The 24,452-nt window shown below is 35.9% G+C and overlaps 1 protein-coding gene across 2 annotated transcripts in view; it reads left to right on the top strand.

Moving 5' to 3' along the window:
- The window catches only part of NBAS (NBAS subunit of NRZ tethering complex), a gene marked incomplete at its 5' end in the record, with an annotated part of 188,793 nt that overhangs the window by 7,832 nt on the left and 156,509 nt on the right, over positions 1–24,452 (top strand). Inside the window, 12 exons of one of the 2 annotated variants that reach the window (XM_082306639.1) lie at positions 422–469; positions 1,635–1,678; positions 2,095–2,228; positions 2,977–3,110; positions 3,228–3,326; positions 11,189–11,327; positions 12,177–12,242; positions 15,883–16,011; positions 19,393–19,456; positions 20,927–21,120; positions 22,234–22,491; positions 23,272–23,397. In XM_082306639.1, coding sequence (XP_082162765.1) covers positions 422–469; positions 1,635–1,678; positions 2,095–2,228; positions 2,977–3,110; positions 3,228–3,326; positions 11,189–11,327; positions 12,177–12,242; positions 15,883–16,011; positions 19,393–19,456; positions 20,927–21,120; positions 22,234–22,491; positions 23,272–23,397 — 1,435 coding nt within the window. Of the gene's footprint in view, positions 1–421; positions 470–1,634; positions 1,679–2,094; positions 2,229–2,976; positions 3,111–3,227; positions 3,327–11,188; positions 11,328–12,176; positions 12,243–15,882; positions 16,012–19,392; positions 19,457–20,926; positions 21,121–22,233; positions 22,492–23,271; positions 23,398–24,452 lie in introns of those variants that run through there. The other variant, XM_082306640.1, reaches the window with a different exon arrangement.

The following is a 24,452-nucleotide window of genomic DNA, read 5'->3' as shown; positions in this document are numbered from 1 at the left end:
CCAGTTGCAGTGTTGTATGTTAGGTACAAAGACAGGAGACCTAAGGAGATGGCATAACTTACTGAAGTATGATAGTTGTTTATTCCAGATAAAGCAATACATAGTTTTAGATATTGCTGTTATAAAATTATCCATAAACAATGTCTGATTCTGACCTCCCCTGCAGCAAGATTTTAGACATTGTTTCTGTTTTCTTAGTGCTACTAGAAAAGAATGACGGATACATTTCAGTGACATGAAGGGAATCTTATTATAGCACTGACTTTTTTTTTGTATAAAAATTTGTATTTCTCAATTTGTTTTGATTTATGAAAGAGGAAACTTGTATCTAACCTTGCAGAAAAGCACCTAGAGCTCTGATGCACATTCTGTAAGGACTGGACTTCAAATGAAATTTCACACCTTTATTTTTCTCTTTCAGCAATGGTAAATTGTTGGCAGTTGTTCAAGACCAATGTGTGGAAATCAGGTACCTTAGTACTATCTATTGCTTCATGACCACAGTTGTGGAGTTCTGAATGTTTCTAGTCATTTACTGTCTGTACGTTTAAAGATTTTTCTGTTTGTTTTTTTTTTGGGGGCGGGGGGGAATGTTATATGTTGTGAAAGTAATCTATGGAATAATCTTAAAATATATTATCACTTAGAAAGCAGAAGCCTACTGTTTCTTCTTAGTTTTTGGTCCTTCCCCATTTAAAAAGAACCCCCTCCCCCTCTCCCCCAATTATTAATGTTATAGATAAATTTATGTAAGTATCTATCTGTCTCTCTCTCTCCCTCTTTTCAAGAGGTGAAAGAAAAACAATCAAAGTGCTAAACCCAAATCATGGTCTTTCTAACCTTTGCCTTTCTGTTCCCCTTTAAAGTCTATTTAAAGTCTATTTAAAGAATAGAAATTCTCTCCTAATAAATGGGACAAGGACCTAGTATTCTGCTTCTCTGTAGAGTAGCTGGGATATATGATACTTCACCCTATTTTACAAGTAATGTGGATTGCTGTAAAGACTGATGCTTTCCCTTTTTCTTCTGCTCTCTAACAAGCTCCCCTTTGCCAGTTCAAGAACACATTTAGCTGTAGAACAGATCTTGATGGAGTGTGTTTACTTGCTTCACAAAAATCCATTTGCTAGAAGGTCAGACCTTCTATTTATATGTAAAAGAAGCAAGTGTGTGAAAATTGTTCAATCAGAAGTGCTGTGAACACCATAAATGTCAGCTTATAGACTGTAAAATAGATCTTGTGTTTCAACTGTATTAATGTAACCATATTCTTGCATTGTTTCTAAAATTGTAACCTAGAGAATACTGACTAGTTTTTTTTTTTTTTTTTCCCTAAAGTTACATGCTGAAGTTCTGAAATGCTGCTATCCTATTTTGAACAGCATTACTACTAAATGAGGGATATTAGTGTTTATGTGATGGGAGGAGGGTTTCTAAAATACTGTTGTTAGTTACTGTAGCTGCCTAAGGGTGAAGGCTGCTATCTGCCTTTTTGAACAAGTAGTTAAATACATACAGGCCTTTGAATTGTGCACTTAGAGTGTTTTCATAGTATTCTGTTCATCCTAGAAAATTGAAGAGTGGTTTGTTTTTTTTTTTTTCTTACTTAAATCCATATGAATCTTTTTCTGCAGGTCTGCAAAAGATGACTTTGGATCCATAGTTGGAAAATGTCAAGGTATGCAATATGGCAACCTCTGCATCATTACTTAGTGTCATTATTGTTTGTTATTCATGCATTGCTAAGTGGTGGTGTCGGTTTACTATAAAGATAATGTTGTAACTTCTTAAAAGCGTTGGGAAGAATCTCTTAATAATTTTGCTTTGTGAATAGCTCCATTACCCTCCCTCCTCCCTCTTCTTTTCATGATGATTAACATATAAAACCTGAATCTGAAATGACATGATAGTTAAAATTAATGGGTTTAGGAGACACAGCAGGTGTTGGATGGAGGTGGTGGGGTTTTTTTCCCTTCCAAGATAAGCTTCTAATGATGGTAGGCACCCTGCATTTTTTATGCAGTTGACCTTGTGTTTTGTTTAAGGGATTATATTTATATTTAACTTTTTAATAACTTTCTTCCTTTTTCACAGTGCCAAAGGATCCTAACCCGCAGTGGAGGCGAGTGGCATGGAGTCATGACTGTACATTACTTGCTTATGCTGAAAGCACTGGAACAGTGAGAGTGTTTGACCTAATGGGTAGCGAGCTTTTGGTCATTTCACCGGTAGGTGCTCTCTTAGATTAAATATGAATATAGTAGAACCTTTTGTAAGGATAAAAGGTATTTTCCACTCTTTGGCCTTTATTTAATCATGGCTTGCTTTAGTGTAAAGGCTTACAGTATGAATACCATGCACAAATGTACCATGAAGTGTTTGTCATATGGTGGATATATTATAGTTAAACTTTAAGTCGTGTAGCACTTTCAAAGCATGTATTTTGTGCTGTTGTATCAAGTCAGAAACTTCATCTTTTCTTTTCTTTTTCTTAGAATTGTGGTAGATCTGCAGGTACGTCAGATTGTGAAAGTAGAGTCACCTACTTAGTTTGTGTGCAAATAATTACAATTTGTAGTAGTAGATTACAAAGCTGCAGTTTATATGCAGAGTCAGTTATAAATCAAGAAATATTGCTGAAAGAGCAATATGAGGATTATTTTTTCTTGGTATAAGAAAGATGATTGCTGTTGGCTTGCCCCACACAATATATTTTATATTTTGTATATTCAAAGGTTGTATGAAACTAATTTGGGGAGGTGGCTCAGGTGTGTTTCCTTAGTATATTGTCTTTGCAGACTTTACAGTAGTAAGATTTCTTTAAAATCAAGATAAAAGGAAGTGTATTTTACTAATACAAACTAGGAAATTTTATTTTTTTTAATACATTTTTATACAATATAGTAAATTTAACTTCCTAGCTCTTTCAGTAACCAAGACACTTTCTCCTTTTTTTATCTGCATTTTTGGGTAAAGACAGCAAGTTTTCCAGGAGATCTGAGTTATGCTATTGCTGGATTGATCTTTCTAGAATACAAAGCAAGTGCCCAATGGTCAGCTGAACTGCTTGTCGTTAATTATCGTGGAGAACTGAGAAGTTACCTTGTAAGGTAAGCATAAATTTTGACTTGCTTTAAGAAGGTACCATAAACTTCAAAGGAATTCTTTCCGCTCTTTAAAGAAAATAAATCTGAAATAATATATGTATTTTTTCCCCCCATACTTAGTGTTGGAACAAATCAAAGCTTTCAAGAAAGTCATAGTTTCAGCTTTAGCAGTCATTATGCCCATGGAATAACTACTGTCATTTATCATCCTGGTCACAGGTAAGCGTTCTGTTTGCTACCTGCCAATAATGTGGAAATGATGAAAAAAAGTGGCAAAATAAACATTGACGTGTAATGCATAAGGAGGGGGAGAAAAAAAAAATATTTTAATATTGGTATTTCGTGAATCAGTAGTAACAAGTCATATATCATTGTACCTATGAAAGAAACCCTAGTTGGTGATCTTGCTTTACTAATCGAATAATGAAAATCAAGTTGTGTCCTCTACTGTACGAGTACCTTGCATAAGCAACATTTTTTTAGAATGTCAGGTATAGTTTCAAAAGATGTTTCTGAATTTTATGCGGGTAAGGGCTGATGTCTGGTTGGTTTGTTTGTTTTCTCTCTGGATTTGATTGTTGGACTCGTTGGCCAGCCCATTTTCCCTAGTGTTCTGACTAGAATTGCCAGGCTTTGGTATTTGGAGTTGCCTTGTGATGCGTTTTCTCTGTTAGATACCAGACTTGAAAGATGGACTAATTGACTGCCTGCTCTTGAACTGGATTTAGTTGGAATAGGTCCTGGTTAGCCAATTACTTATGTTAAAAATGTGTTAACCTTTTCAATATCTACTTGTTATATAGCAAGGTAAACTCAGCAACTAATTTTTCTATTTCTCTTCAGTTGTAGGAACTAAACTTCCTTCTAGATATTTTTCTTCTATTAGATCTACTAGAATTGTATTTGTGAGCTCCATATGTTATATCACTGTATTGTTTTAAATGAAAATTAGGCTTGGCTGTAGAATACCAGAATAAATTAACTGTTTAAAAACTTGTTCTCATTCTTCAATGTTAAGTGAGCTGTCCTATCTATCTTAGGAAAAAAATGGTTATTAATGAGAAGTAATGTTCTTTTAGCTTATTACTTTAAGAGATTAATTTTGAGTATGGTTTCTTCTTTCTACCTAGTTTGTATCTAGTAATTCCACATAATTAATACTTGGTATACTAAATCTGGAGTTTTGAGGTAATAGGTGTGGGTTATGGAGCTTTGGTAGTGCTATCTGACCAGATAACAGAACTTACTCATTCTTGCCTTTGATCAGGCCAGGGTTAATGGTTCTTAACACGTATTTCCAAAGTTATATTTTCTGCTCCTAATATTAAGAAGTAGATTGATTATAACAGTGAGTGTTGCAAAGAATAGTGGTTAATATTCAAAGTACAGTCAAATAATTATTCTGACAATTGCAATAGATGGATGTACTTGCTTTTCATTTTTGGTGCGTTTCTGAGCAAATGATGTCAGAACTGTTAAACTCTTACAATGGCTAAACCCATTAACAAGAAAATATGTAGAAAATCAGCTGGCTTAGTTGTCAACCAAGTAGTATGGGCATTGCTTTGTGCATGCTAATGGCAACTTACTGCCATAGAGGTTTGAAATAGGAGCGTGGGGGGAAGGCAAAAATTTCAAGTTTTGTTTTGCTTCTTTCCTCCCACCTCCAAGAGAAGTAATAGCTTTGATTTTCCTACTGTTCTTAGGTTAACGTTTTTAAAACTTGATATTAGTGTGAAGTAAAAGAGCAGGAGACAATGCTAGTTTTGTGCTTAGAATAGTTTATTCAGAATATTAGTAATTAAAGTTATTTTTTATGGAAGCTTATGGCTGGCATAATTTTGTTGTTGTTGTTGTTGTTTTCTGTATTACATATTTTCTAGGGAGAGAAATGCCCTTTCCTTACATGAAAAGGTGTTTATAATCTGCTGCTGAAGTAATAAGTTTGTGTAATGTGTGTGGCATACACATTTAGGAATTACTTGTTTTTACCATAAAATATGACTCCTTCCAAGAAAAGAAAAACAGTCAGGTGGAGTCCCCTGTGATCGTAGTAGCTCCTGCTATGTGCATTCAGTTGTCTTGCTTGTAAAGTTGAAAAATTGGTATTTGAAAGAATGCACAATTGGATGGAATAGTTGGAAAATACAAAGAACCATTGTTTTGACCCTCATGTAGGCAAGTCTTTTCTGTTTTGAATTTACTCTGTGGTAGAAAACTTCTAAATTTGACAATAGAGGACTCTAAATTTATGAGCAGAGTCTATTCCTGAAATTGTCTTTTTATAAAACAAACAAACAAAAAAACCCCCCCAAAAAACCCCCAAAAACCCCAAAAACCTCAAAACCCAGAAGGAGATAAAGGGAGGCAGTTTTCTTAAATTGTGCATTAAAGAAAATTGTAGATACATATGAATGCTTCAAAGTTTTAATTTTCAAGAATGTGAACTTTAATTGCTTAAATTCAACTTTGTCACTTTGTGCTTTCTTGCATTTCATTTAGTTTCAGATGGTGAAATTATACTGGTCTATTTCCACTGCTTCTAATCCTTGACTTATTGCACTCTGTATTGCTATGTATTTGCTCGTTACCTATTACAATGCAATTAAACAGTGCTTAAGAACTTAATACGCTTAATTTTTTCAACTAGATGTATGATAATTACAAAGAGAATATTTCAGTAGGGAATGTATCTGAATCTGTAGGAAAACTTGAAACAATAGCTTTGAAAAAAAGCCTAATAATGAGTTTCACAGCTGTTGAAAAGTGTTATACCTTAATTTAAACACCTAATATTGGTGTTCTCATGTGATCCAGCCTTCATCTATGATGGAATTTATGATGCACTTTAGTTTACAAAACTTAAATGTCTGCTTCAGTGTGAGCTCTCTGTAGGCCCTTAATGGAAGGTTCAACACCTTGCTTATTTTGACTGTCTTACTCTGGAGGTGGATGTCTTACCTCAGGGTTATCTGCAATTGCTACAGGAAATGTTTGATATTAGAGCCTAAAATGTGTGAAGGCTATAGGAGATGAAGAGTTTTGGATTCAGTTGCTTGTTGTACCAAAATTGATGAATGAAGACTTGTGTAGAAGTCTCAAGTTTTTCCTGGATGCCTCAGTGGAACTTGCTGTTCTTGAGACTGGTATTATACTAGTTACCTTCAGCCCAACTTTGTATAAACCTTTGAAATAGAGTACAATTGAGGTACTGCAAGGGCAGCCACGTTTTTTGAGACTGAGGAACCCCTGGAGGTGATCTAATCCATTCCCTTTCACAGCAGGGTCAACTAGAGCAGGTTGTTTGGAGCCATGTCCTTGCAGTCCAAGACCTGCACATCTCTATCCTCCCTCAGGAGCATGGTCTGAGTCAAGGCCTCTGATGTTCTGGGGTAGCTGCTCCAGTGGGTGCCGGGGACTGAGCCTGTTGGTGCATGAACACAGCTGTTGGGAACATGTACAGAGAGTGTTTCTGGCTGTCATTTTCTGCAAATGGCTGCACAAAATGCTGCATCCGTTGGCTATGCTCTAGGCCTGGCACTTGCATAGGTCTTTTTCTACAACTTGTTGAAAGGGTTCCTGACCATTACTAATCAGGAGTCAGCTGGCACAAAAACTCAAAGCACCCTTTGATCAGGAACTGCTGGCAGACCTTGTTACAAGCTTCCGGAGCTTGCTGGCTGGCTGTTCCTGGCAATGGCAGGCATCATGAAGTTCCTCAGAGGCTTCCCAGGAGTATGTAGAAGATTAAGAAGATCTAGAAATGGAGCCCAGAAACTGCTGCACAAACTGCTGCATGCTAGCTGTGCTCTGTGTAGAAAACACATTCAAGAATAAAAGTTATTTAATATTTTAACATTTTAAGTACTAAAGGATGTTGCATTGATCTTGGATGTCCATGACAGCGTGACAGACAAAACTTTCCCTTCTAGGCAGTTACTATTAAGTGTCATATATTAATTTAACATTGCTTTGTGACCCATGTGGAGTGGCATAAAACTGCAGCTGATATGGTGGGATTTAAGAACTCAAGTATTTGGCCAGGAAAAGTAGTTTTTTCACGTTACTGGGACAAAAAGAAGTTATTGGCATGGTATCTTCTTCTTCAGACTGGGACTAACTTAATAAAAATAATAATAGTAAACAGGAGAAAACCCTCTCCTGTTGCTGTTCCCAGTCTACCTGTCAACTTGTTATTTTGGAGTCATCTCCTGTCTAGTGCTGAAAAAATAATTGGTAAACAAGGCTAGATCTTTGCGGATGCTCTCAGGAGTACCTTTCATTTTCTTTTGGTGCCAGTTGTGTTATTCATCTTAATAATTTCTGTCCCTGCTGTTGCATTTTGCTTTCCAAAAAGCTTTTTAAATTTTTAAGTACATGCTGCCATGATGAATTTCTCTGCAGTCCTGGGAGAAGGCTTTTTGTCTTGAGGTTGTGTGTTTTGTGTGTGTCTAAACTGATATGACGTCTTCATTCCAGCTGTCATTGAGTTTCATTTATCCTAAAAGATACTTCTGAATTATAAATATGTTGCACTGTATGTGACAGTTTTTCCAAAACTTCTTTGAAAAGATTTATCTTGATGGAGTTTCTGAGAGCTCGTTCAGGCAGTTTTGGAGATACTGCTGTCACTATTATTGACAATTCTTCTCTTGGTCTTTGTGCTACTATTTGTCTCTTAGTCACCTCTGGCACAGTGTGGTCAATTGTAATTGAGTTCTAGTCACTGCTGCTGTTGAAATTTTTAATTCAGTGGCATGTTGCAATAGAAGCTGGAGCTTATGGAAGAATTTAGGTCCCTATGGATGGGCAAGACTATAGATAAATTAATCTTCGAGAAGATTATGCCTGCTTTCTCTTGGTAATTAGGAATTGACAGCTGTGGTGTAGCGATTTCATGAAGTTCTTGTTTACCAATTTTTAAAAATTTTATTTCTTTTAAAGCCTTCCTCATGGACAGGCTGTGAAAGAGACACATGTGAAGCTTGCTTTCTGTGCTAAAAAAAAGTTAGGAAATAATTTTATGTGTAATGATTGACCTTGCCAACATCTTTCAGAATTAGGATGTGATTTCATGTTCACGCATATTAGACTGTGTGCTCACACATGAGTACCCTAACATGTTTATTTTTGACTAGCTAAAATGGACATAAACTGCATCATGTACAATAGGGTAGATAGGTTTTAGAGCAAAATACTTGCTTGAGTTGTTACAAGGACTTTCATGTGGTGGGCTGTCTGCTGAAAGTTCATTTGTTTGGTAGAGGTATGTGCTGCAAGATATTTGAAAACTTGTTACTTCCTTGTTTTTAAGTGAAACTCCTCAGAAGAACTATGTAGCATGTCTAAAAGATGGCTTTTGTATGAGTTAGGGGCGGCTCTTATGTTCTTTGATCAGTGGCAGTGTGTCAAGCTTCTCCAACAGAACAATCGTAGGCAGAGGGAAGTGGCAGAACAGAAACATCAGGGAGAAGGAGAATAAAAATATGCAGAAGGGAAACAAACAAATGGATTATTAAGTGTATGACATTTAATCTGTGTGATTTTTTTTCTTCCCAAATGCACTTTTCCCCAGTAATCAGCAGAAAATTTGATATTAAAATAGTTTGTGTAGTTCTGAGAACTGTGTTGTTTATTGGTGGCTGTACCTCATGTGTTACTGTTTTCCATTTCCAAGCATTTATGTTCTTCTCTCCAAGCCTTCCTGGGTTTAAGTCACTTCCTTCATGAAAGAATAACAAACTGTTCAAGTAGTTTCTAGTAGTTGTTGATGTCCCAAAGTTGAATGAAATTAAACTTGCCATGTTGTTGTGCTCGTTGCTTCTGATTTCCTCAGTTGCTTGTGTATGGAATTGCTTAAATATTCCGGTTTCCAATGTCTGTCTTTCCATTACTGTTATTTTTAACCAACCCCTATAGTCCTTGAGAGTCCGGGTACCAGAGACATCTTCAGATCAAGCTCATGCTTAGTATGACTTGCAGACCAAAGTACTCTCACTAGTATTTTGTGTTAAAGTGGTGTCTTTGTAAGTTCCTTTGAGTTCCTGTCCAAATATTTACTTGAGAGCTGTCCAACCAATTGACCAGAATGAACAACCAGTATCAAAACCAAACAGTTGGTGTCGGTTGGAAACTGAAAATGCAAAGCAACGTGGGTTCATTTAAGATGTAAAGTTTGTCACATAAAAGGCTTAATGTGGTCTTACATTACTAGCTTGTTCAGAAAAGAGGTATGCACTGTAGGAGTTCTTTGGTATTTTAATGCTGGGATTGCTGTGCTCACTGAGCAACAGTCATATTCTCTGTTTAACAAGTAGTATTTATAGTGAAGTTTCTTCTGCACTCTATGTAATGCTGAAGTACAGTCCTCCCTTGCTTCTCTGTGTTGCAATTCTCTCATGGATTGTCTAATATCATGCTTTGCTAATTGTTGTCATCTTCATAACCCAAATGCTTTGCTAAGTATCTACGGGAGAGCTATGATAGGTGAAGCTTACGTCTGCTTTTTTTCCTATGTTATTGCTACAAAACATGTATGCTAATTACGCATGAAGTACGTTTGCTTCCACATGCTATTCGTTCAGGTTACCAGTTTTAAGGAGTCTGAAATATGATCTGTGCTACTCATGCTAGATTTCCTTGACTTTGGTAGGAATCTGTTTAGGATAAGAGATTTAAGAATCTGTTTAGGATAACATGGTTTCTTCTTGGTATACTACAGCAAGAAACCACTGCGTCATGGATGCTCAGTCAGAAACTTTATACATGTTTTAACTTTAAACAGCACCTCTTTAAGGGAGAAGTAATTCCTTTTAGCTGTGCTATGATTTACTTTCTGGTCATAAGAACAATGCAAAATTACCCATATTCCTGTTAATTATGATGGTAGACTGAGAGTCTCCTATTGGTATTTTTGTGGAAAATAGCGAAAATGATTTCTCTTTTGCTGTCTTAGGCAACACTTTACACCACAAAATAACTAAAACTCTTAAGAACCTTAACAGACTGCAAGCATCCATGGTAGAAGTCGTCTTGCTATATGTTTGTGAGTAGCATGAGACCTGGGAATGTTCAATAACTTCTACTGACCGCTTAAAAAGGATTAAATGTGGAAGGGAATTTTTTTTTTTTTCTCCCCCCCCCCCCCCCCCTTCAGTTGGCTCTTGCAGGAAATATTTTGAAATACACTGAAATCACAGCTGAGAGCTATATGAGCATCAGCCGCTAGGTGGTAGAGCATTTCAAGAGTAATGCAGACTTTGAAAATTGATAAAGCAATGTTCTCAGGGCTGAACTACTGGCTTTTCCAATCTATGCCTTTTTTTGCTGATACTTTACTTTTTGATGGGTTGTTCACTAAAATGATGCTTCCAAACAAATTTAGACATCTGTTCTCAAAGTTTTTGTCAAAGTAATCAGCAGGTAAATATAAAACTGCTTGTTAATAAGGTGAAAGGGCTTCAAGGAAAATATTTTGATACATTTTAGCAGTAATCAGTAATAATTGTAAGAATTCCCTCAAAGTTTTAAAACCATCATCTACTGTGTGTAACGAAATTATTGCATGCACATTTATAATTGGTAGAGTGGCTTTAGAAAACAAAATTGAAAAACCTTGACGCATTCAGTTCCTCAATAAAAGTGAAGTAGTTTTTGTACCACATCTGAATAAATGGTAACCTAATGCTTAAACAGAATGACCAGAGCTTTTCATAAGCTTAAGCTTATGAAATTGTTATCATTCTTTGATGGTATAGGAGAAACTCTTGTAGCCTGACATATTTTCTTTTAAATGTTGGGAATTATGCCTTGTTTGGAAACCTAGAGGTGAGAATAGATAGGGATAAATGCCACAAATAACAAGTGTTACCCAAGTAATATTTAAGTCTTTTTGTCTGTGAACAAACACTCTGAAGTTTAAAGCTTATTGGGGCTGTTAGGAATCTTAATATACTTAATATCTTAATATACTTAATCTTTTTGTTACTGCAGGCAAAGTGCTATAGTTCTGACTTAAGACAATTAAAAAACACTTATGTGGCAGTATATGAAACCATAACATGCCTTTATGTATGTTATAGACTTCTACTTGTAGGAGGCTGTGAAACAGATGAAGATGGAGTATCTAAAGCAACTGGTTGTGGGATATCTGCTTGGAGAGTTCTGTCAGGCTCTCCCCATTATAAACAGGTCACTAGTTATGAAGATGACATTAGAACAGTAAGTATGTTTCCTCATTTTATTAGATGAATATTGTCACTGGCAGAATTAGCTAGCTGGAAGTTCAATATGAATCTTTTTGAAAGAAGAATTTAATGCAATGTTTTGCTATTTTGTAAGCTATGATCTGAACTTCTAATAAGTTATCTCCTCCCCTCCAGTGTCTGTCTATTTTTGTTTTTTCTGTAGTGTGATTTGAACTTTTAAGTTCTTGATTATAACTTGTGGTTTAAAAAAACAAACAAACAAACAAAACCCTAAAAAACAAACAAAACCAAAACAAACCAAAACAATGAGAAACAACAACAACAACAAAATAGTAGCATGGAGACATACAAACTCCTTACTTGTGTACTGGGATATGTTACCTGTGTTTGTTGGAACAATTGCAGTTATCCCTGTCTTTTTATTACATCATAACAAAAGGCAGCACACCTGAAATAAGTGTTTCAGTTTAAGTCTGACTCTCTATTTCTTTTATTTCTAGTAGAGGTAAATGTTTGATTTGGCAACAAGTACTGTGTGGATATACTGAAATCAATTTACAGTATACTAGGATAAATTCCAGTATTTACTCTTATATAGGTATTGCTTAGTATTAAAAGCGAGCTGTTAGTTTCATTGCAAATGGTTAGTGCTTTTCTGTGGCATGATACATACCTAATGAAATAGGCAAAGTTATACAAATTGTGTTTTATTATCCTTGCATTATTTAAAAATAGGCAGTCTTGGGGAAGTTTAAAGAATCCTGCAGAGTTGTTTTAGTACTTTAGATATGACTTAGTTTTTGGTATGTAAAACAATGTATGAGATTGTCTTTCATTGTATGATATGTTTCTGTTCTTACAGGCACAGAGAAGAGGATTATTGAGGATTATGAATATAAGATTTTACAGCAGGCGGGGAACAGAACAGGTATTAAGGTCTAGGTCTACCTCAGAAATGTATTTTACTAACATAATTGTCCATTAATGACTGCCTGAGAGACTGATTGAAAGTAGTTTTTAATTTATGCAACTTAAGAATTAACATTTCTATAAAACTTATCAAAAATAATAGGCTTTTAGCATTAAATGGAGTAGCTTGCCATTTATTTGGCTTTTTAAAAATCCGATTAGTTCATCTGCTGAAGCTTGAATCTTGGGTTTTCAGCATACTGACAGGAACAGGTCTAGAGATGTAAAGTTCAATATTAAATGTAAACTGTTATTCAAAAAGGAATGTGTAAAAAGCCACCTAGTTATTTGTTAATGAATATAACAATCATAGCATGTTAGGCGTTTTATATATTCTCCAAGAAGAGAGTAGATTGTGATGATGTTTCTCAAGCATGCACCAGAGAAATAAGAGGAACTCCAAAACCCAGCCTTCTGCACTACCCCACTTCCACTAGAAAACAAACAAAAACCCCATCACCTTACAACCCAAAACTTTCATACAGTGTGGAGAAGAAAAAATGAGTGGCCTCAAACTAATCATTAATGGCTTAAATAGGGCAGACACAAAGACCTATTTTAAGACTTATTTTTTTAAGTCTGTTATGAGATACTACGGATATATTGTGCTGAGCAGCTTCAAAGGTTTATTATGGGTTAAACTTGGACACATGCAAACCTAATGAAACTGCTGATCAGAATCAACTTGTTCTTAAAAAATGCTGGGTATGGGTCTTGTATTCTCCTCTCTCATGAATGAGTGAGTGTTAAATCTTGAGTGTCATGCTGAGGTGTAGGTGTGTGTTTTCTGTATTTCTAAGTCTTTGCACACAGTGCTTGTGGCTTTCTTCTACATGCCTTAGGAGCTACCCATGCAGTACTGCACCACCTTCTCCTATCTCTTGTCTACTAGTTGTGTGTAGCCTTTGCTTGATTCCTTTTTTTATCCCCCTTTCCCTCCTTGCAAAAAATTAGTTTTCCCTTCTTTTGCTTTACAAGGAAAAAGCAGTAAAGAATCTGTCTACCACCCTTACTGTGCCCTCCTGAGGGGGAAAATGGCTGATCTGAAGTTATATGGACTTTGGAAATTATCTTAATAGATTTTTGGGATGTTTAGGTGACTGGTTAAAAGAAGAAATTGCATGCTTGATTGGAAGGGGAAAACAAATCTTTCTGAATCTCTCTCAAGGGTAGAATGGGGAGAGATTTTATTTCCTTCACTGCAAATATAAAAGAGAAGGCTGAAGTAAACTTTTTTTTACTGGAAGGCTAGTACTGAGTGTAGCTATACTAAACTTTAACTTCATTGCACTTACCAGTGCTAAATTTACAAAGAAAAGCAGAGGTTGTTATTCATCCTTGAACGATTTCAGAGATTATGGTTTAAATATGTGAGGTATAGTTTATATTCTAAGTGGGAAATTGGCAACAGTGTTAAGGTATGACAGACACAGCAGCTGGAGGACTTGTGTATTAGATCTAGATATATTGGGATTTGATTCTTAGTGTTGCTAACTTAAATGATACTTAGAAAATGTGAAGTGCCAACCTGCTGATGTTTTCAGTATCTTTCTGCAGTTCCCTTAAGTTGACAAGCTGTTTACTGAGGCAGCATTGCCTGCTTTGCCAAAGGACTGATTAATCTCTATAGATAACAATGCTTGGGTGGTAAATTTGAATGTGTCAATGGCCATCCAACATCTAAATTTAACAGGAACAGAATTATTACTGACTACTGAGTAAATGTTTAACCCTTGTTAAGACCTGTGATGTATACTACTGACCATTTATCTTAATGGGTTATATGTTTTGGCTATACGTTTCTAAGTCCTTTCACGGTCTTTTGTTCTTGGTCCTCTGTGCATGCAACTTGATTTGTAAAGCGAGAATTGCCATTAGTACTGTTCCTTGGCAAACTGTAGTAGAGATTGCAGTGCTCTAGCTGCTTAAGAATATAATCAGAGAACACTTCCGAATTATTTATATTAGAAAAAAAATCCTAACTAGTTTAAAAAAACCTTAATAATGCTCTCCTTTTCAATTAAAAACACATTTTAAGCTTGGATTTAAGCAGTGCTCTCAATAGCTGCAAACCACTGTACAGCAATGAGCAGATCACTTGATCATTGTTGTTTCTGTGGCATAGTTAGAACTTAAAACAGCCTATGAAATAAAATAAAAATAATAAAAACCCCAAACAAACAAACCCTAAAAGAATATTATTATCTTCAAATGATAATTACCACTAATGTGCTGTAGAAACTCCATTAAAACTTTGTAATCGTATGGATGTCTAGTAACTTTTCTGTACTTCATTTATGTCGGGGTAGTTTTCCAAGAGGGGAGGTGCTGGCTTAAAAGTCGATTAGCTGCAGACTTGGACAGTTCTAATATTATTGTAGTATGAATCTTTATTAGGAAGTTTTTAAAAGTGAACTGCACTAACAAAATGGGATTTTACAAACAATATGAATTTTGGGAATCTATATCCTGCTGTCTTTCAGTAAAGACTAGACTCTGAGAACCTAATGATCTTTCTGAAAACATGGAAGTTGTTGTTGGGGGCAGGGGAAATAATATAAATTGTATTTTCAGAAATTGTTATACATTGCCAGTGGCACTAAGTTTGACTTTAAAATTTGAGTGTATATTTAGAGGCTCTTGTCTCATGGAAATAGTGTATAGATCAGTTGTAATTGTGTGGGAGTTTGTGAATCCTTAAGGAAATATTCAGTTTGAAGTACATTTTGCCTCTTAGGATATCCAGAGCTGAAGGAAAACTTAATCCAGGAGAATTTTTGTAACCTTGATGAGGTTTACTTACAGTTGTTGAATTATTTCATCTGTATGGACTTAATCTGATGTTTGCTATATTACTGCTTAGTCTGTTGTTACCCAAGAGATTCTTAAATTCAGATTCAGTGTCCTGAAATGAATAATGTGCTCCTCCAAGATCTCTTCACCTATGTATCTCTTGTATTTCGTCCCCCCCCCCCGCCTTTTATTTTTTTTTCCAATTGTAATAATGCTCACCCAAATTTTCCTCCCAGGGAGGAAGAGCTGTCCTAAGCTGTGTTTGGGTGACAGTCTTCCTTGGAGGGACCTGAGAGGCAGGACAGTAGAAAACTGAGGTTGCTGAATGTTTTCTCTGAACAGAAGATTTGAGAACAACCTGCAGTTTTTCCTCCAAGTAGCTCTGCATTGCTGTTTGTGGCCTTCTTCTAGGAATGCCACACTTTCACATTTTATTTGCTGTATGACAGTGTGATACAGAAGTTCAGATTCCGAATGATTTATTAGTGTTACGGTAGTGTTCTTTGTACAGGTTGCTTTTACTCTTCTATGCCACAGCTGATATCTTACATTTATTCTGACTTTTAGCATAGTGATGTGGGTGGTTGGTTGTGTTTTTTTTTTTTTTTTTTTTTTTTTTAATTTAAAGCATGTTAAATTTTCTGGATGGAAGATTGTACAACTTTTTTTCCTAAAATAAAAAAAAAAATAGTTTGGGCTTTTTTGGGAGGTCTTTTTGCTATGTCTTGATGTATGGGGGGATATTTTTGTTTGCTTGTTTGGTGGGTTTTTTTTTTTTTTTACTTTGCTGACATAATGTTTGGCAGGATGGAGTTTTCAAGATGAATCTTTCTCCTGATGGAGCTCTTCTGGCAGCTATTCATTTCTCAGGAAAACTGACAATCTGGTCTATTCCGTCTCTCAGACAACAAGGAGAATGGGACCAAACCAATCAGGTAAGAAGGATGTAGATGTTTAGAAATTTGCAGTATATATTTTAATCCTGTAGAGATATGTGTTCCTAGGAGATGAGAGAAGTTCAGGTAACTTTAGCTACATACTGTTTTTCCAGTCAACTCCATATTTTTCAAGAGCCCTGTATTTACTTTTACAGTAGTCTTTCTGTGTTTTAACTATAACCCTTAAACTTTAAAACTTAAACTTTAAAAATTAAGAAAAAGAACTAGTTATGTTGGAATTTTTCATGAGGCATTTTGGTGCCAAGTGGGTGACACTGGTAGAGGTGGACTGAAATGCTATTTTTAAAGTTTAAGTGGAGGCCAACACAGGTAACTTTGAATGGTTGAAATGAAATTCTGCTGGATGTCTAATGTGCTTTTCTGTTCCTCCCTCAAAATTTGCCTTACCTTCTGCCAGATAACACTCCAGAATAGTTTGTTCATCAGATTGGTATTAGTAAGTCACATGCTTTCTACAGGAACTGTTTGCAGGACTGAATTGGGGAACTTAAGTTAGGAATTGCCCAGACACTGGCAAACTTTTACATGACTAGTGTGAATTTGAATGCTGGGAATTGAAAACTAATTAGTTTTCAAAGAAAATTCCAAATAACTAATAGGCTCTCTGGGTAAAGATAACACTTTATTTTAATGAGGAAAATATATCTGCATTTTGAAAAGTGACAAATCTGAAATGATGCACACTAGTATGCAAAGTATTCTGGTTTTACTCCCATTAATTTCCTGACTAATAGGTATGGAAAGGCTTTTCACTTGAAGTACCATGTGTTGTGTTCTAAACGTACAAGACATGAACTCACATCATGTCCAAACAGGGTAACCAGTCAAAAGGGATCTTTGGTCACTAGACATAGATGGCACAAATTACTACCAATATTTCCTACACAGTATTGATCTCAGATGGTTTTATTGTACAGAAGTGTGTTTCTTATTAGAAAATTGTTGTAGAATGAAACATTTGTGGCTTAGTAGTAAGCAATTATGTTTAAGTGCACGTGCTGATTAATAAATTCATGTTATCATGAAATATTTGTGGTTTCTGATTCTTATCTGTAACTTTGTTTGGCATGGTAAATCTTTGTACAGTGTATTGCTTCCTTTAGAAATTCCAGTACAAAAATATTTCCTCCAGTTTTTGTAGAATGTTTTAAATTCTTCAAGTTTATGTATTCATATGAAACACAGACAGCTTTCCCCCCCACTATATTGAATTTCTCCTCAGTCTATGCATTGCACAGTAGGCAGCACAAGGTCCAGAACAAAACACTTCCTGACGTTACATATAGGCACAGGTTTCTATAATGAGGAAGAGGACAAAATGAAGGCAGACGTCTTCCTTTGGGTATCATAATGACAATGAGGTTAAATGAATGTTTTCCGGAAAAATTACAGAAAAAGGCTAAAACTTTGACTATAGGAAAGACAAGTAGTAGTAGTAAATACCTGTAGAGATAATGGTATGTTGCCATCCTGAACACCACTGGTGTGCTGTTATCTTTTTGTTCTGATTGCAAGACTTGGAAATGTGGCTGTGGTGTAGTGTAAGTTTTGGTTCTTACAGGTCAGCAGTCAGATCTGGTTAGGCTGTATTGACTGAAATTGTACAGGGTCTGGCAGGGATGGAGTTCACTTTCTTCAGAGCAGCCCGTATGGTGCTAGGTTTTGGATTCGTGACCAAAACAGTGTTGATGACATCTCAGTGTTTTAGCTATTGCTCAACAGTGCTTACACGGCTTCGAGGCCTCTGTTTCTCACTGTCCTCCCCCAATGAGTAGTTTGGGGGTGCACAACAACCTGGGAGGGGACACAGCCTGGACAGCTGACCCCATGGATTTTCCATGCCATATAATGTCATCCTCAGCTATCAAAACGGAACAGGGGGAGGTTTTGGGTAGGTAGGCACGGCTCAGAGACTGGGTGGGCGTTGGTCTCCTTATAGGAAGTGGTGAAAGATTGCCTTTGCATCACTTGTTTTTCTTTTTTATTTGGCTTTGCTTTGCCTATTAAACTATCTGTGTCTTGACCCATGATTGTTCTTGCCTTTGCTCTTGCTACGCTCTTCCCTGTCCCACTAGGGAAGGGAATTAGCAAGTGGCTGTGTGGTGCCTAGCTGCCAGCTGAGGTCAAACCATAACAGAACTGTAGTTCCAAGCCTATTTAGGAAAGTACTTTTAAAAAACAAACAAAGAAAAAATCCAGCTCCAGTGTTGGCAAGTGTTGTGTGTATATGTATGCATTTCTATCTATATCTATCTCCATATATATCTCTATATTTTTAACGCGTATTTCATATTTTTGTGACAATACAGATTTTGCTCGATGTTTATATTTTTGTTTTATTTTTTGTTTGTTTTTAGCGATAATGAATATGTATTCTGAAGCAGTTTTCAGAACTTTGTCATCTAGTGAGGGTGATATAAAGGAGTATTACAGTACTTGACTGTTTTCAGAATGATTTTTAGAGGTGAAATTGGTGTCCAAGTATAATAGATATTTTCTTAACGTATGCAATTCCTACTTAATTGTCACCCAAACATACTTGTTAAATTAAGTTAAAGTGGCCTCATGTTTACTTTTAATTAGTAGACTTCTCTCTTTCTACTAAAAAATTAAGCCTGAAAATCACCTTTTGCATGACCCAAAACTGCTTCAGTTGTCTGAGCTGTATAATTTACTTGCAGCTGGGGGTAGGATTACTGTCATCTATGTTAGTGTAGTTCCTGTGTATTCTAACATTACCAAATAAAGTTTAAAAAAACAACACAGCAACCGCTTACTGATTCTAAATACTGCAGTGCATCGTTAAATGATGCTGGTTCCCTTGCTGCACTAGTCTTGAAAGGGGCTTTATGTTTATGAAAATAACTAGAGTAAATATATATAGCACTGTATTAGGCTGGCGCTCAGGGGCACTACACAGAGCAAACAGGAGGACTGTTCTGGAGATTGTTTTTTATATGCTTACAGTCCTATGTATAGACATGAAAAAGAAATACTTGGTGGGATTCCGAGTGCTGGAGAGCCTTTATTTCAGAAATCTGTTTAATGCTGACTAGGCCAGGTCTGATGGTATTCTTGTTTTCTAATACGGTGTTTTAGGAATCCAGCTGTCTATTTTGCTGTGTGGGTTTTTTTTCTTCTTTTTTTTTTTTTTTTTTTTTTTAATTTAACTGTTTAGAGAAGATTACAGTGTCACTACGGCAGCTGTATGGTTTATGTTCAGGAAAAGTGTGAATTTATGTGGGAGCGTTTTCATTGAAAAATGAGTGGGTCAGCAATAGAGTAAATAAACAGATTGTGTTTCAAAGACTGACTTGCATATAATCCTTTTTTTCCTCTTGCCCTGTTTTTTTTTAGCCAGGTTATGATGAGATCAACCCAGACTGGAGACTCTCTAGTGAAAAAAGGAAGAAAATAAAAGGTATGTGGTTCAGTTAGATCATTATTTTATACCACTCTGTAGGTAAAAGTATTTACAGAAATATACAAAGATCTGAAATGGCTTAATTAAATATCAACTAGAATAGTTGCCAAAATTGTATGTATGATTTGAATTTGTAGCATGGCATAGCTAAATGAGTGTCACAATAGGGTGTTTGGGTTTTTTTGTTGTTGTTGTTGTGTTTTTTTGTTTGTTTTTGTTTTTTTAAATCCTCTCTTAGGAATTCTTTTCTAGCCATAACAAGAAATAAGAGGATATATCAGTTAGGAAATAAGAGGATATTTCAGACTTCATTTATTATTAATCATGCGATTATGACTCTGTGGAATGCTGAATATTCAGCAGATGTCTCAGCTTATATAAGAAGCCACTGCATCATAATTTCATAGGTAACACATTATGAGACTCTACAGTCTAAAAAACTGAACTTACCCTTTCTTTCTATGAATGTCTAAAAAATATTGAAAGCTAATGTACTTTAAGGAGATTAGTTTAAAATTCTGAAGCAAAAGGGCTTTGTTTCCTCCAACTGGTTTTGCCTCATGTCAGTCTCTCTATTCTTTTCCCAAAATTCAGGCCACTGTGTGCAGCTGTTTGTCGCCTGGTTATTGCAGAGATCAATAGCTGTTCCATGATCCATTCACTACTGCTTGTATACTTCTATGTTATTAAAAAATCCCTGTTTCTTTGTACTATTTTTCTTGGTGATTCTGTCTTTGAGTTAACGCATCTGACCTTCATAGGTCCTGACTAAGCACTGAAGTGGCAGAAAAGTGATAAGCTGATCTGTTTCTCAGTGCTGTTTGGGGGAAGGTAGTTTTCATCAGAGAGGTGGGAAATGACAGGGTAGTGAACAAATTGAGCTGACTCTCTGGTGAACATTTTGTCCCAACATCCAGTTACCATAATCAAAATAATCTTAAAAATGACACAGCTTCGATCTTCAGTTGTGGTGACTTTTTTTTTTTTGTTTAATCTTAACAACCTCATCTTGTAGGCTATTTCAGAAGCCTTGTTCGTGATTGTTACTTGTCCTCAAAAGTAGTGTAACCTTTTCTGATTTTTATCAGTATTATGTTTGTAGTCATGGAGACTTGCTTAAGGATGGCCTGGGAGGTATTGAAGCAGATCTTTTATCAAATACCTAAAATTTGTCATGTTATGTGAAAATAAATCTATTTACTATGAATTCTTTTACCAAATAATATTAAAAAAAAAAAAGTCCAAAATTAAGTGTTTTGACCCTCAACAGCTTTAGTTAATGCAGAACTGATTTAATAAAATATAATTGATCTAAAATACAAACTTAGTGAACCAAGGATGCATATACAATAATAAATGTCGAATTAGGCCATCAGATGAAATCTCTTAATTGAAGTCACTTTTGTTCTTATCTGGTGTTTAAAGTTATCTTTCTTCGTATGGCACTTTCTTATTTGTTTATTTTAGATAAAGAATCCTATTACCCATTGATAGATGTAAATTGGTGGGCAGATAATTCTGTCATCCTGGCTCGCTGCTCTGGTGCATTGACAGTGTCATCAGTCAAGACGTTAAGAAACTTGCTGGGAAAGTCATGTGAATGGTTTGAGAGTTCTCCTCAGGTCACTTCAGCTCATGATGGAGGATTTCTAAGTCTGGAGGTGAGGAATGTGCACAGGCAGTTATCTTTTTTGGAATGCAGTAGAAACAGTTTGCTTTTCTATATGTAATCCTAAGGGTTTTAAGTGTGTGTGTGAGTATGGTTTAAAAAAAATATAAATTACTATTACTAATAGGAAAAGTGATTCTATTTCCTTATCTTTAGGTAGGTATTGCAGGGAAATTCTGAACTTGCTACAATTCAACTGTCTTAATAAAAACTTAATTGTCAGGTAACTTCTAGAGAGTAGATGCAAAACTTCTAGAAGGCTGAGTCTTAATGAGAGGAATGTTGCTGCTGGAAACAGTTTGTGTCGACAGTTTTCACTGCTTTGTATGGTAGTGCATTTGAAGAATACTGCAGGCATCCCTCTCCCATTTTGAAACAGATGCTTCTTACAGAGGGAGTATATTTAAGAGAAATAAGGAACGCATTTAAATTAAGACCAAGCCGTGTAAGAGATCTATTTTTGTCCATCTTTAGTAGGATTCCAGGAAGGAGTAGAACATATTTTTGATTAAGAAGTTAACCAGGTATTTTCTTTGAAATGAAGAAAATGATTATTTCCTAAGGCTTACATTGAAATAGGTCTTAAATATCTTAAACAAAAGTTTAAAATAATATTTATCAGAATATCTCAATACATATTAAAGCTTGCATGTATGTTTTTGGAATGATTTGTATTATTCTGGAAATCACATCTAGCCACTGACCAGCATACCGAAAACCTTGCTTTGGATAGCTAAGAGTTGAAGATATTGCTGTACACTGCAGTAAGCTATATAACAGTGTACTAAGATGTCTCCACAGTTCTGTGTTGTCCAGGGTGGTGAGGGACATTTAGTGTAATAGTGAGTTACTATTAAGAACCCTTCACCATTGTTTCAGTAGGTAAGGGATGAAGCCTCAGATCTAGGAGACAGACCCAGTCAGGGTTTGTGGAATATATTAAGCAAGCAGAGAAATAAAGGGTTTAAAAGAGAAGAGGAGGAAGGATGTTGATTCTGAAGTTTGAAGTAGTGGAAGTGGAGGTGCACTCAATTCTTGCCAAACTAGTTGAGATGTAGTAGATGGGCACTTCATATTCTACCCTTAAGAATTGTTTTCTGTGCAGTGTGAGATAAAACTCGTTCCAAAAAGATTACGCTTGGAGAGCAGGCCTGGTGATGAAGATGAGGGAGAGGATGACTCTGACTCAGATGATGAAACTTCTGCGAAGGACAGATACTTCACCTACCTAAAGCAAGGCCTGTACTTTGTGACAGAAATGGAACGATTTGCTCCTCCACGGAAACGTCCACGTACTATTACAAAGAATTTCCGCCTTGTCAGTTTGAGATCCACGACTCCAGAGGAACTGTACCAGAGAAAAGTAAGTATAGAAGGAAAGGTCATATGTCTCAGAATCAGTTTTATTTAAAAAGAATTTTCTATTTTTCTTTTAATCCCTGCTATATTAACAGAAGGATTTAGGCACATATTTCTAAGGGTCTCTTAGTTGACAGCGTACTGTGTTACCTAAGCGGAGGGATCATTGTTTAAAACTAGCGTTATAATAATTCAAATGCGATAATGTTTACAGGTCACTGAGGAGACACTGTGCATCGTTAGCTTGGCCAGACTTGGAAGTGTACTCATGTAATAATGAAAGACCTGGCAAATGTATTGAATGAAATCACTTGAGCTTGTTATTGGCCAGGGAATGGGTTAACTTATACTCCGATGTGAATGTAGTTTACTTGCATGTTTTTTCAGGCATACATAGAAATTAGGCCTGTGATTCACTCTTACTGAAGAACAGATACTTCTTCATTTTTATGACTACTCTAGGCAGTACTTTGTCTTGGCCATTTCAATTGTTCTGATGGTAAACCAGCCCACTCTATAGCTGTTAGAGTTTCCAGGGAGTGCTGATGTCATACTGGTTACCTAAATAACTTCTTCCTTTTTCTTGAGGAAAAATCTCTGATTTTTCTAGAGATGTCCATCAGATCTCAGTCTTACTCATCTGTATGTTGAGCCATTTTCTTTCCTACCTGCTTAGGCATACCCACAGTAATTATCCCTCTACCTGTTTCAACACACAGAATTAATAATTAATTGTTTAATATGGAAATCAGATGACTTTTATTTTCATGTGTTTGCTTTTTAGATTGATAATGAAGAATATGGGGAAGCTTTGTCTTTGGCTCAAGCATATGGTCTTGATTCTGATCTTGTGTATCAAAGACAGTGGAGGAAGTCAGCTGTTAATGTCGCTTCAATTCAAGACTACTTGGTGGGTTTGCTTTTTGTGACTTTCAGGCTTTCTTATCAGAATGGCTACATTATCTTTACAGAAATTGAATTCCTCAATTGTGTTCTAATTTATACAACATAAATTGGTGGCAATTTGGAGAGCTGTCCTGCAAATTCCATTTCCTGTCATGTGGAAGAAAGTGACCTTGTTAATTTAACTGAAGGTCTGATCCGGAGACCTTGGAAGTTAATGGAAATCTTTCCTTTCAAGTATCTTCTAATTTCTGTTAATAGCAGCTTGCTTTCTCTGGTGTAATATTTCCCCCACGTGCAGCAGTAGACTGTTGCCTGGCAAATGAATAATAATAATAATAATTGGAAATAAAAAGCATTTAAATAACTTCCAAGTATTTTAGAAAATCAAATGGGAAGGTGAAGTTGGTATCAGTAGCTGTACAGCAAAGTTTGAATAACAAAATTTACAGTGTACTCTGCTATGTGTAACTGGAGCTTTTCAGTAGAATCTATTGTGGGTTTCTTTTGGCTTGGAAGAAAGAATTCAAACTCAGCAGACAAGTGTTGTCAAAGATGCACAACCTAATGGTGCTATAGGGTAAAGTCTTCCAAGAGATCAAGAGAAATATAATCTAATTTTTTTTTTTCAAGTCAGATATTAATTGAATGTCAAGTAGGATTTTTGCAAGTAGCCATTCTCCATGTGCTTTGTAATGTAAACTGAAGATTAGCAGATGAGACCAATAATATTTTGTGACCCTGGTGTGTCCTTCCTGTCACAGAATCGTAATGACACGTGAAGAGTTTGATACCAAAAATTACTCTACTGCTATTGTGGGATACAATCAGCTTATAACAATTGCATTTTAGCCCAAAACCGTCACACATTATTTAGTGTAAGGAGGAATGATACTTACTAGGGAATACAAATAATAACTTCTGTTCCAGTTGTTGTAAAAGTTCTGCTAAATCATTTGGCATTTCTGTGCCCTTTTCTGCCACATACACTCTGAGGGCGTTATGTTTTTTTTGCATTCTCACCTCTTTTTTTTGTTGGTTCACATTGTCAGTCATGAGGTT

Source organism: Platalea leucorodia (assembly GCF_965183815.1).
Source record: "Platalea leucorodia genome assembly, chromosome: 3".
In the NCBI taxonomy this organism is placed as follows: Eukaryota; Metazoa; Chordata; class Aves; order Pelecaniformes; family Threskiornithidae; genus Platalea; species Platalea leucorodia.
The sequence above is the reverse complement of the archived record's forward strand: the minus strand, read 5'-3'. Positions and strand labels throughout refer to the sequence as shown.